At 62.6% G+C, this 13,210-nt stretch overlaps 1 protein-coding gene and 1 long non-coding RNA gene across 2 annotated transcripts in view; both read right to left on the bottom strand.

Annotated features, from left to right (window-relative positions):
* The window catches only part of NRTN (neurturin), a 4,095-nt gene extending 323 nt beyond the window's left edge, over positions 1 to 3,772 (bottom strand). Inside the window, exons 1-2 of the mRNA XM_029916458.1 lie at positions 2,973 to 3,772; positions 2 to 108 (exon numbers count right to left, since the gene is read on the bottom strand). Coding sequence (XP_029772318.1) covers positions 2 to 108; positions 2,973 to 3,141 — 276 coding nt within the window. The 5' untranslated portion in view covers positions 3,142 to 3,772. The remainder of the gene's footprint in view (position 1; positions 109 to 2,972) is intronic.
* Positions 3,773 to 7,684: 3,912 nt separating this feature from the next.
* LOC115274094 lies at positions 7,685 to 12,255 on the bottom strand. The gene is made up of 3 exons (XR_003901093.1): positions 12,156 to 12,255; positions 8,241 to 8,287; positions 7,685 to 7,831 (listed from the first exon to the last, which is right to left on the bottom strand). It is a non-coding gene; the product is annotated as an uncharacterized LOC115274094 (long non-coding RNA).
* Between the last annotated feature and the right edge of the window lie 955 nt (positions 12,256 to 13,210).

The following is a 13,210-nucleotide window of genomic DNA, read 5'->3' as shown; positions in this document are numbered from 1 at the left end:
GCCGCCGCCGGGGCCCCGCCCGACGGCGCGGACGCGGGGGCCTCCCGACCCAGGGCGTCAGCTCGCTCAGCTCCACCGCGTCCGGGGCGCCCTGCAGCAGCGCGCGATCTGCGGGGGGGAAAGGAGAGAAAGGGCTGGGTCAGTGGGGGGCCTGGGGAGAGCTCCGACCCTCGCGGTTCCCCTGCGCCTACAGCCCCTTGCTGGGACGCGGAGGGCTCGCGCAGCGTCCCAGGACCGCTTCTCCGCTGACTGCCGCATTCCCTCCCGTGCTCCCGCTCTGAACGCCCTGTTTGGGGGGGAGCCTGTGCACCCCTCACTGTGGGCCCCATGGCGACCGACAGCCTCCTCCGGACCCGCCGCTGTGCTGACTGCTCAGGACCGGGTCACGCTTTCTAGTGCCCTGGTTCATTTTGCAGCCTGCCTCACCTTGAGCTGAGCTGGCGCTGGGGTCTCACGTCTAAGATCCTCCCCACCCACAGCACACATCCCCCACCCCCAACACTCTCCTTGGACCCTATCTCTAAGCAGCATTGCTCTGGGAATATTTTTCCTTTCACTGAGCTGCCCCGCCTCTTTGCAGGAAAGGAAGGGAGCATTGCGGGGGGGGGGGGGGGTTATAGTGGTCCAAATCCCTGTCCCTGATTGGGTTCCCAGCAGGTCCCACCACGATGCTGGGGCTGTCCCAGGGACCTGGCACACCCTTTCCGACCAGTGTTTGGGAACTCCGTACCAAGCTTCAGCCATTCACCCTTTGCTTGAGCTGTTAATGAGTCTCTATTCCCTCTTTGGGGACCCCACCCAAAGTCTGTGCCCCCTGTCTCTCTGCTCCACTGCGTGGTGGGACTCAGATTCTCCATCCACAGTACTAATTTAGGGTGTTTGGGCTTCAGAATGAGCAGAGGAGCAGCAGGCACTGAGGCCTGCGTGGCATCACACCCACTAACGTCACCTGACGTCATAGCCACCCCCGTGTTACAGAAGGGGAAACTGGGCATCCAACAGGGACGAGACTTGCCCAAGGCCACACTCCTAGCAGGTGGCAGAGAGAGGGACAAGCCCAAACAGCCTTCCTCCCGCCTCCTTCGTGTGCCCAAGTTTGGCCCACATCCAGTCCTCTTCTCCCACGGTTGCCGGGAGGTGCCCCGAGTCACAGATTCCCAAGGCCCCGCAGCCTAAATTTATTTCCTGAGCGGCTGGCCCTGCCCCGGTGCTCTGCAGCCTCAGGAGAGAAGTGGAGACACGGCCATGGCAGGCCATGCTGCGTGTGGAACTGCAGGGACGGGCTCCCAGGCCCTGAGCAGGTGGCAGTCATGCTTGTGGTTGGGAAAGGAAATGCTGAGTTTAGCCCCCCAGGGCCCCCGAGACCGTCACCCCCAGCTCTCAGAGTAATCGCTTACAGGGCAGCCCAAGTGGGAGAGTCTGTCTGTTCCCACGGGGGATCTCAGGACTCAAACCCTAGTTCTGAGCCTTGTTCTGCCACTTTCAGCCGGTACAACTCCAGGCAAGTGATGACTCTGCTCTGGGCCTCAGTTTCATCGTCTGTTTGAGGAGGCGCGTCGGGTCCTTGCTTTGGCAGAGGCCGGACAGTGGGAAGTGGGGGTGTAATGAGCCTCATGTTTACAGTCCAGGGGCACGACTGGGGTGGCTCTGGGGTTAGATCCAGCCTAAATCTCTCACTGGGCCTAAAATTCCATCGTGCAGTGTGCCCGCCCCTCAGGTATACATCTAGAGAGTTACCCAGATAAAGTAGATGCCCAGTTAAATCTGAATTTCAGATAAACCGTGAATAACCTCTTGGTGTATCTGTCCCTGCCGCCCTGCAGCAGGCCTGGCCACCTGCACCAGGGCTGAACCCTGGAAATGAGAGCAGCAGTGCCGCCACCCCCTTCCCACTGCCCGGAGCCTTAAATTCCACCATCAGCACATTGGCCTTGGGGCCTAACACTGGGACTCTGCAGGGAGTAAGGGGTCACTCCCCTTAGTCGGGCTGTGCCCAGAGACGGGGCACAGGGTGACTAGCACCCACAGATGGGCCGAGGCCCCTCCGGGTGCCTGATAGTTCACCAATGGTGTTGTTGCCCTCAGGTCTGGAACGCTAGCGTTTTGGGGCCCCACCCGGGATCTCTGGGACCAGTGTCCTGGAAGGACTTTGACGCCCGCAGGAGGAAGCGGCCGGCGGAAGTGGGGCCCATGCCGCAGGCCACCCTTGTCCATTGTAAGGACAAGAAAGGAGGATTGTGTGGGCCAACAGGGCGGGCGAGAACTTGCACACAAGCGAGCTTGCCGCTTCACCCACGGGGGCTTTGCAGGCGCCCAGACCTACTCCTCAGTCATCCGCGCGGCTCCTGCGTGGACACGTGGGGGCGCACAAGAGGTGGGACCCACGAGGTGGGGGGTCGCGCCTGGCAGGAGGGGCTGGGGGCAGGTGACTGTGAGGACCGGGGAGTTCCGCCGCGGTGGCCACGCCCCTCACGTGGGGGAGGGGTATTCCAAGTCTGCACCTGCGCCCTTTCAGTGCGTCCATCTTTACCGACTCCTGTCTCTTTGTCTCTGAGCGTTTCTGTCTCTATTTCTCTCACCAGTTCTTGGTTTCTGGAGTGTCTCCCCCTCCTCTTGGTCCCCCCAGTCAACTGGGCAGGTCAATGGGGACTCGGGTGCAGCCTCTCTCTGCCCACACTCCCTGCTACGCGGTGGGGGCCGCCGGGCCCAATGCCCAGGTCTAATCTCCATCTGGTCCCCTGGTCCCCTCAGGGCCAGAGCCTAATTCCTTATGACAGCTGAGCCAAGAGACACCCCTCCACCCAGTTCTCAGCAACCACCCCCACCACGCCACCCCTGCCAGGCTGTTGGGAAGATTGGCACCCCCCACACCACCCCCCCATGAAATAAGTTTTTGTGGCTCCGGCCTGACATTCCACCATATGGCCGCCCCTGTATCGCGCTATCTGACCCGCGACGGGGAAAGGGCTTACACTGGGCCAGGCGGGCGATCCTGGCGTCCAGGGTGCGAGGTGGCCGGCGCAGGGAGGCCAGTGGGGGTCCCAGGCGGTGGCTGAGCAGCAGACCGTCGCGACACATCCAGATGGAGAGCACGGAGCTGCAGAGCACCGAGGCCAAGGCTGCCGCCTTCCAGCGCTGCATCCTCGGCCTGCGGGCACGGGATGGTCAGCCACGCGGCCTCCGTCGGTCTGTTCAGGCGACAAATGGGCACAGGGCACCGGGCCAGACATCAGGGACACGGTGGGGCCCCCCGTTTCAAACCACTTCTGCTTAATGATCAGATATAACCCAGAAACGATTCATCTAGGAATCCCTGAACAAGGTCGTGAAAAATGCTGCCAAGAAAAGGGGTGGGCGGTGTGCTAGGGGGTCAAAGGAGAAGCACCCCCATCCTGGAGCCCCCCAGTGCTTCCTGAGGGTTGAGGAAAGCTGAGACTTGAACAATAGTAGGCGTTGGCCAGGCAGGAGACAATGGCCTCGCAGGCGAGAGAACAGTCTGTGCAAAAGTCCTGAGGCTAGACCGAGGATGGCCAGTGCACCCAGGAGCCTGGGGTGGGTGGAGCCCAGTGAGCTTGGGGAGACTTCAAGGAGTTGCGGCCACTCCCAGCAGGGGGCACTGTGGGACTAGGGTGTGGAGGAGATGGTGATTTACAGCACAGTCTAGGAGGCAGGAACCCGGGGTCTGAGACTGTTGCTCGCCTTTTGGGGTCCTTGGCAGTGACTTCCTGTCCCTCTCTGAGCCCTGGTTTCCCCTCCAAACGGATAAACTGATGCCCAGAAGCGGCATCGATGGACCAAAGCTGCCCTCGACCCACCCCCAGGCTTTGCACAGCGGGTCATTCCTCCCAGAACATTCTCTTCCCCTCCTCCTCCAGGTTTCCACTCCCTTCTGTCTCCGTCTGGAGGGCGCCTCCCCTTGGAAGCCTTCTCTGGCTGCTCCTACTCCCCAGCCTCGCCCGGCGCAGGTGTGCACCCTCTGGGTCACCACAACACCGATTACTTGGTGCCGGGACCGCCTAGGCGCGTCGCACAGAGGGCACACAGTAGGCGCCTCCCGACGCATGCGCACCCCCGCCCACCCCCGTCCGGACCTCTCCCTGCCGCTGGTTTACATTCCCAGCCTGGCCGTCTGGAGCCGGCCCGCGCGGGGCCTGGCGTCCGGCCCGGTGTAAACATTTACACGGAGCGCTGAAAGCAGGGCTGGCCGCGGGTCAGCGCCCGGGCTCGGCCGTCGGGGGCCGGGCGCCCCCACGCGCGCACCTCGGGCCGCTAGTGCTGCTGGCCGCTGCGCGCAAGCGTGAGATTTGCACCTCAGTTTTGCACGGACGCCGCACGGGCTGCTTCAGCGCGCCTGGAACCGCTTCTCCCCCATCCTCCCCCGCCCCATGGATGCGCGGGGCGCAGGACCTACAGCCGCCACACAGCACCAGGGGACATCAATTAAGCGCCTGCTGTGGACCAGCCCGGGTGCCGAGCCCACGAAGAAAGCACCATGATCTCCATTTTACAGCTGGAGAAAATGAGGCACAAAGCAGGTAGGACCTGAGCCCAGGGCACAGTTGGAAAAACACCTGGGATTCGAACTCGGGATTTTGGCGGGACTCACACGCAGGGGCCGGGCTGTGGTTGGGAGCAGAGGCCTGGAGTCACCCTGAGGGCTTGCCACGGTGGGGGGTGTTTGGTAGGGCTGTTCGTGTGGCTGTTGGCGGTGCTGGTGGAGAGTGAGCTCGCCCGCACGGGGGCGGCCTGGGGATCGGAGGGTACGGAACAGTGATGGCCCATGTGGCTGGAACAGAGTGAGCCAGGGGCGGGGGGGGGGGGGGGGGGGGGGGGGGGGGGGGGGGGGGGGGGGGGGGGGGGGGGGGGGGGGGGGGGGGGGGGGGGGGGGGGGGGGGGGGGGGGGGGGGGGGGGGGGGGGGGGGCCCGGGCGGGTCCTGCAGGGCCGCGGGGAGAATATTTCATTGTCAAGTTTGGACGGCAAGCCAAGGACAGCCCCGAAGTTGTCAGGTGCCCAAACCGCGCCCCTTGGCTCTAAAGGAGCCCCTAGTTTGTGCACGGTCCCGTTGGCCTCACCTGGGCAAGGCCCTCTCTGGACGCCCAGCACCCCGCGTGCTCTCACACCCACGTCTTGCCGTGCTGTGCCTCAGTTTCCCTGTGAGGCTGGAAGGGGGCCAGGCTCTGGTCCTCTGTCTGCTAAGGGCTTCTTGCAGGGGGCGGGGGGCGGGGGGATGGAGCACCGGCACTGAGAAGGCCTGGCCACAGGAGCCCCTGGTGTCCTTGGAGCCACGGGACCCCCCGGAGCCCTGATGGGGGGCCGGGGAGCAGAGGGCCCAGCCTGGAGGGGGCCCGGTAGGCACAGCTGATAAGAGCTGCTAACAACGGGTCAGCATGGGGGGCACCCACCTGGTTTGTCCCTGGCTCACACCGGAGCCGGGGGTGCTGCGGGAGTGGCCGGCGGCCCGTGGAGGGGCCGGAGTGCACCGCCAGCATCTCCGTCTCATGGAGGCCCCTGGGCCCGGACTCTCGGCTCCCGTGGGGGCTCACATGCACACTCACACTCACACTCACACTCACCCTTCTTGTCCTCAGAGGCACATCTGGTGCCCTCACTCCCGTACACACCCAGATACGCCTGCAGCCACACCTGGGACCTGGTGTCACTCGGACACTCAAACACGGTCCTGCTTCCGCTCTGTGTTGTCACACTCACAAGGATCGATGGCTCTCACACACTCGGGCCTTTTCACACGTGTTGGGACACACACGGCCACGCTACCCCACTCACATGGGGGTGTGTGCTCACACTTATATACAAAGACGACCACAGGGATGCACGAGGTCACTTTCACACACATGCACCAACAGTGTCACACACTCAGGCATGCTCACAACTCACTCTCAAGCAAAATGACTCCGAGAGACAAAAACACAGTCAGTAACTCAGGGGTGGTCACACTCCCCCCTTCAAATGTGATTACACTCCCGTATCTGAACACAGCCCCAAAGTCAGCCTTTACCACAGCGCTGGTCACTGCCACACTCACTGTCCCGCTGCTCACGCGCGTGAGCCCTCCCATCAAGCCCTCTTTCCACGGGCATCCACACGCTCTCAGCCGTGGTCACCTGCTAGTGTATTTCATGCTCACACAGGCTTGCTCGCCCGGGGCATTTTACACCCTGCACACACGTTAGCATCATCTCTGGACACGGCCATGCTCACACACTCGTGTGTTTTCACATCGTACACCCTCACACAGGATAAGCCGGCTTCCCTTTCACCTGACCCGGGGAGCTGTCACACTCCCCTGCTGTCACGCTCCCGGCCACTCAGGGGTTCTTAGCCTCTTGCACACTTGGGAGCCCCCACACCAGCGTTTTCACATTCGCATGGTCTCCGGCACGCTGACGCGGAGAACGGTCACAGCCGAACACGCATGCACTTGGACCTCTGCGCACTCGGGGACACGCACCCACGGGCTCGGGGGGCACGCCCGGGAACACGCCCCCGCTGGTGCTGTCAGGCGCTCAGCGGTGGACGTGCCGGGGGCCGAGTGTGCCCCCGGACGCGGTGCGCTGGGAGTTAGGGGACGAAGGGAGGCTGCAGGACCCAGGAGAGAACCGCCCCGTCCTGACACCCACGCATGTCGAGGCCTCCCGGGCTGCCCGCCTGCCCTGGCCAGCGGTCTCTTCTCAACCCTCAGGAAATACCCTCACCTGGAGAGTCCTCAGTGCCCAGCGAAGGGAGCGTTCTTAGGGGCCACGACAATCTGAACGTCACCGAGTGGGATCAAGGAGAAGGTCCAGCCTAGCCAGAGGCCACAACGTGCCCAGGGCTGGGAGGAGGCTCAGAGAGGGGTGATAAGTAACCCAAAGTCAAACAGCCAGACAGACGCTTCCGATCGCCGGAGGAACAGCCAGGCAGGGGCCTATGGGTGTTTCTGGCAGCTTCCTTGGTGGTGCCAAGAAATGCTGCTCATTATCCTGGTGCCCAGGGAACGCCCCAAGGCCTACCTTTCCAGGGAGCATCCCAGGAGAGACAGGCCGGGCCTGCCTGTTCTAAGGTCAGCCGCCTCCTTCCTGTAGTACTCGTGGCCTCAGGGAGGTGCCTGCTTCATGCTCTTCCCCAGGGAGGGGACCCTTCCCTCCAGCCACTCATCTCTCTAGTCAGAGGGAGGCCTCGTATCGGGACCTGCCCCCATCCGGCAAACTCCTACTCATCCTTCAGAGCCCTACCTCCCACAGCCCCTCCTCCGGGAAGCCATCTCTGCTTCCCATCTTGGGTCCCCAGCTGTGGGGTCCCTCGCTCTTGTGCAGCCCCCCAGGCACAGCGTCGGGGTCCACAACTGTCTTCTCTGGGCTGGAGGATTTCAAAGCAAGGGCAGGCAGGTTTTGGGAATTCTGTTCACAAATGTGTGTGGGCCGAGCAGCCAGGAGGGCGGGTGTGGGGGTGCCCCGCACCTGTGGGTGAGCTTGGGAGATCCCAGGGGTCTAGACAAGCCAGTTTCAGATCCCTGCTCTGTCGCCTGCTTGCTGGATGCCACGGGGCAGCTCCTGGCGCTCTGAGCCTCAGTTTCCCCACCCACCCGTACACTGAGCTGCAGGGGACACCCTCCCGGTTTTGGAAGAAATCCTGCAGGCCGGGCCGGTGGCGGCAGCAGGCTGGGCCTCAGACACCTGCCTGCGCGCTTCCTCCCTCTGCGCTGACGGCTCCAGGGCTGGCGGCAGGGCCCTCTCCTCCCCGCTCGATGGCTCCTGGAGGTCCCAGTGGCCGGGAAACTGAGGCCCCAGGGGGCACACCACTTGGCCTCTCTCAAGGCAGGACCCAGTGGTCCTGCAAAACAAGAAACAAATTCCACAGCCCACAAAAATGTGCCCCCTCCCTGGGAGCCCCCGGGGCCCAGCCCCGCCCCACGGTGGAGATGGGGAGCCCAGGGCGGCCGAGAGCCGGCGACACACATCTGGGGGTAAACCAGGAACATCTGGCTAGCACAGCTGGTCCCGATGCCGCGTCTGCGGGGCTGGGGGCCAGCCTGTGGGGCGGCCCCGTGGCGGGGGCGTGCAGGCACAACACCCCCACCTCCCACCTTCCAGGCCCGGCCGGAGCTGGGGGCCCAGCCTCGCCTCTGCTCCCCCCAACCCGGGAGCTCTCTGGCTCCCGATCGCTAGAGCCATGACGACTACTCTGAGAAGCAAGGCTGAGCCCCTGAGTGCGTCTCCGGGGGCTCCGGGGCTGTCCTCACCCAAGCAAAGCCAGTGGGAGTGTAGACAGCGTGACCTCTGGGGACACCTGTGCTGAGAGATAGAGAACAAGTAGGGGAGGGGCAGAGAGAGGGAGACAGAGAATCCTAAGCAGGCTCTGAGCTGTCAGCGCAGAGCCCAGTGTAGGGCTCGAACTCAGGAACTGTGAGATCGTGACCTGAGCCGAAGTCAGACCCTTAACCAACTCAGCCGCCCAGGTGCCCCTCTTTCTTTTATTCGTAATGTTTATTTATTTATTTATTGAGAGAGAGAAAGCGCGTGCGGGAGCACGAGTGGGGGAGGGGCAGAGATCGAGGGAGAGAGAATCCCAAGCAGGCTCCACACTCTTCCTGAGCTTGATGTGGGGCAGGATCTCACCACCGTGAGACGGTGACCTGAGTGGAAATCGAGTCAGAGGCCTAACCCACCGAGCCACCCAGGCGCCCCCATTGGAGCTGTTCTAAGCACTTTCCTCACAGTAACTCCTAGCAAGGTATCGACTATTTTATCTCCATTTCATAGGTGGGAAAACCGAGGTCTGAAGAAGAGAAGTCATTGGCTCAAGATCAAGCAGAGGGTAAGTGGCCAAACTGAGATCTGAACACAGATGGTCAGGCAAACTCCTATTCATCCCTCAAAGTCCCAGCCGAGACGCCCCCTCCACACTCTTAGTCACTGTACCCTGTGACCTCTCTAACAACAACAATAATAACATGAACGCCCTGTCACATTGGCTGTTATGTACCTTCAGTGCCCACAGTCCTTGGGAAAGATGTTGGTATTTCCACACAGGGAAGCCAGGCCGTGGAGAAGCAAGAGTACCTTGCTCAAGGCGACACAGAAAATAAGTGACTGAGCCAGGGCTGACCCTAGGTCTGACTCTGAACTTGCTCTCTCAGATGCCTCCAGGGTTCCTGGGACCTGGGTAGCGACGGTGATGCTGTGGGGGGAGGGGGGCGGTGGGAGGGCTGCTGTTTGGAGGAAGCGGGGCTGAAACCCACGGCAGTAAGAGGCTTTCTCGGAGAGACGCAGCACCACAGAAATAGCAAGTAAAGAAACGGCCTCGAACCCAGGGGGCCGGGCCGGGCCCTGCCCCCAAGGCGCCACATCAGCACGTATCGAGTGCCCACTGTGTGCGGCACCCGCCGGAGAGCGCCGGATGATGACCAAGGCTAACCTGGGCACCACCCCTGCCCCACTCCTCCCCCTCCGGTCAGGGAGGTGGGTCAGAAACGGGAAACAAACAAGGTAATTTAAATGCTGGCCTTTCAAGAACGAAATTAGGGTGAGTCGATAGTGACTGGGGGGCAGCCTTTAGGTGGAGTGGGCAAGGGGGGCTTCTCGGAGGAGGCGACATTTGAGCTGAGACCAAGTGGAGACCTGGAGCGAGTGCTCTAGGTGGAGGGAGCTGCAGGAGCGAAGGACCACGGAGGCAGGGCCGGGCTGGTCAAGGCCACCGGTGTGAGGAGCAGGGGGAGTCGGGGGACAGTGCGGGGGGTGACGGGGCCCTGTGACCTGTGGGACCGGCGCTTGATTCCCCACCAGCGCCTGGAGTCCTCTCCCCGAACCTGCTGCTACGCAGGTGTGTTCTCGGGGCCGCCGGGCTGGGACAGGGCCGCCAGTTTTTCAGACCCGCCATTTCTGGCCCAGCCCTCTGCAGCTGACTTGTAAAATTCCCACCTTGACCGTGCCAGGCTGGTCCGGCTGGCCAGGCGGGCCCAGGGGGCCGGCCGTGCAGGCGTCGGGGGCGGGCAGGAGGGGGCTCCCTGGGGTGGGATGACAGGATCAGCCTAATTAGGCCTGGCACGGCTGAGCAGCTGGTGTGGGGCCCGGAGGGGTCCTCTGTGAGTAGCCAGGATGACGCCTCTCCAAGCTGGCCCTCGGACCAAAGCGGGACCGGAGGCACAGACCTCGGGTGTGACTCAAACCCCACCAGTGATTGCTCGGGAACCAGGGCACCTGAGTCCTCTGCCACCTCCCCAAACTGCAAATTCTGCTGCAGGTCCCCAACACCCTGAGCTTTTTGGGCACGAATGGTGCCCTCTCTCAGGGCCTCGGTTTCCCCAGCTGGGAAGGGGGAGACCCACCTGCAGCCCCTTGTCTGATCCCTTCCAGAACAGCCGGAAGCACAGTTTCCCTTGGATTTGAAGGGAAGATCATTCCACTCCTGGGTCCCTTTGCTGAGCGCCCCATCCCCCCTCAGACTTCCTTTGTGGCTGTCACCTCCCCTGAACGTAACCTCCCCAAAATGCTTGTTGGACAGTAATGGTGTGGCTGTGGGTGTCAGGGCTCCTGGGCCCGTCCTTCAAGGAGGACAGACTCAGGGTAGAGAGTCCAGAGCGAGGAGCAATGGGTCTACCTAGGATAGAAGGATCAAGGGAAACTTCCTGGAAGAGGGGCATTGGGGGGTGTCTGGGGGGCTCAGTCAGTTGAGCAGCCAACTTTGACTCAAGTCATGATCTCACGGTTCGTGGGTTCGAGCCCCGCTTCAGGCTCTGGGCTGACCGTTCGGAGCCTGGAGCCTGCTTCAGATTCTGTGTCTCCCTCTCTCTCTGCCCCTCCCCTGCTCATGCTCTGTCTCTCTGTCTCTCAAAAGAAAATGTTAAAAAAATTTTTCTTAAGGGGTCATTGGGGCTGGGGCTGTGAAGGATGAATAGGAGTTTTCTAAGTGGGAGAAGAAAGGGCATTCCAGGGAGCAGGAACTGCACATGCGAAGACGTGGCTGGCTGGTTTGGGAGCCTCTCGCCCACCCCACCCCCCACCTACCCCCAGGTGTATCGGGCTCCGTCTTGTCCTGTGCTTCAATCTAGCACATCGTAGCTCGATGCTTGGGAAGCATAGGGAACATGAAGGAAAGATCCCTCCGGCTAGCCCGGCCTCAGTTTTCTCAGCTGCAAACTGGGGAGAACCAGCCACCCGCTGGGCCTGCCGATGCCTCCTTGGTGCTCAGCAGAGGGAAGACCGCACCTTCCCCTCCCTCTCCCCATGGGGCCCTCCCCTTGGAGGCCCAGACTCCCCGCCCCACCTCGGGAACAGGAAGGACGCGACTGCGGAAGAATCTCTAGCCTCAGCGAAGAAGCCTGGGCCCAGCGATGCCAGATGCAGAAAAGGCCCATTGCTCTGTCCTCTGAGTTTCCAGCCCTAACCTCCAGGCGTCCGTCCTTGAATGCCCCAGCCCAGTTCTCCCTCTGCCAACCTTTCAGAACAGTCCTTTCCTCCCCGCCTCACCCAGGCACTCTGGATTCTCCGAAACCAGTAGTGCAGTTTTCTGCCTCCAGATCTTCTCCTGCTCCCTGGAATGCCCGTTCTTCTCCCACTTAGAAAACTCCTACTCATCCTTCACAGCCCCAGCCCCAATGCCCCTCTTCCAGGAAGGTACCCTGGATCCTCCTATCCTGAGGTAGACCCTCGGCTCCTCACTCTGGGCTCCACCCTGGGTCTATGTCTGCCTCCCTTGAAGGACAGGGCCCAGGGGCCCTGACACCCAGAGCCAGCCACACCAGCACCATCCAACAAACATTTGTGGGAACAGTCTCTTGATTGTGTCCTCATGCCTGGCTGGAAACTCTTTCCTTCTCCTGCCCAGACTCTTGAAAGCTATATCCTCTGCTCGTTTCCCAAAAACTGAGGCCGGAAAACGGAGGGGACAAGCACGCATGGCCGACTTTCAGCCAGTGTGCCTGCCCGCCACCGAGGGCGATGTTCCGTTTTCTTCCCTGTGCCCCTAGAATTAGCTCTTTGCAGCTTGTCACTGGGAGTGGTCTGTGAAGCCCGGGGTGGGGGTGGGGGCTTCAGAACCCTGAATCTCAGGAATCCTAGGACGAAGGGAATGGGGAGGGGTGTCCAAAATGCCCCAAGGCAAGGGAGGGGGCGGGGGGGGGTAACCTGGTAAATATGGGTTTCTTCCCCTCACTGACCTCCTAGCCCAGTCACGCCCCAGCGGGGCTTCCTCAGCCTGGGGCGCTTGAAGACAGACAAAGAGTGCCATGGAACGCAGAGACGAGGATGTTGGGCACAGTGAGGGCAGGGCTGGCAGGCAAGAGTGAGGACAGTCAGGGGTCTGGCCTCCAGCAACTCCCCCCCCCCCCCCCCCCCCCCCCCCCCCCCCCCCCCCCCCCCCCCCCCCCCCCCCCCCCCCCGGTCCCAGGACCCTGGCCCTGCTCCCCAGATCCAGCCTGGGGTCCCACACTTGCAGGTAACCGCAGGCCCACGGAGCGCAGCAAGTGACACCACAATACATGCTGCCGTTTCTTGGGGAGAGGGTAGTGGCACCGTCAGCCCCTGGAAGTGTCCGTGTGCTTCCTTCTCCAGTCCCACCCCAGATCTGCCCACCTGTCTGCATCCGCTTCTGCCTCATGACCCCTAACCCACAGGCTAACCTGAGCAAGAGATGCCTTTTCCGAGAAGCCAGGAAGGCACAGCCCCCTCTCCTTCAAATCCAGTCTTTGCCCTTAAGGGACTACCCTCCCCCCAAAAGAAGGGTTTCGCGCCCTCTTGTGGCAGAACATGCGGCTCCAGGAGCCGAGAGAGCCGGGCCCTTACCGGAGGACACCGTGTCCCCGGAGGCGGCGGCGGCGGCTGGAACGCACCACTGACAGATGTTTACTTCTGCGGGCAGCTGGGCCGCGACGGCAGCTTCCCGGCCGGGGTCCGCGGACCCGAACGCCCGCCCCCCACAGCCCCCTGTACCCCACAAGGCAGCGCGGGTGCCTGGGTCTCGCTCTCCTGGAGGCTGGGGAGGGGATTCCGGCTGCCCCCGCCTCAACCCCTGTTCAGACGCACGCTTGGGGGTCCACGGAGGCGGAGGCGCTCGCGTCCCGTCGGACAAGGACCCTGGCCAGATCCTGGCTTGGAGAGGCACCGAAGATCGCCCTGCCCACCTCTGGCCCCGCTGCCGTGCGCGGACCTGTCGCCCCCGTTGACCCCACGTTCGTACACATGCCAGTTTACGGCCGGAGGAGGGAAGCCACCA

This window comes from Suricata suricatta, chromosome 12 (genome assembly GCF_006229205.1).
Source record: "Suricata suricatta isolate VVHF042 chromosome 12, meerkat_22Aug2017_6uvM2_HiC, whole genome shotgun sequence".
Classification (NCBI taxonomy): Eukaryota; Metazoa; Chordata; class Mammalia; order Carnivora; family Herpestidae; genus Suricata; species Suricata suricatta.
This window is presented reverse-complemented; position numbering and strand designations above follow the sequence as displayed.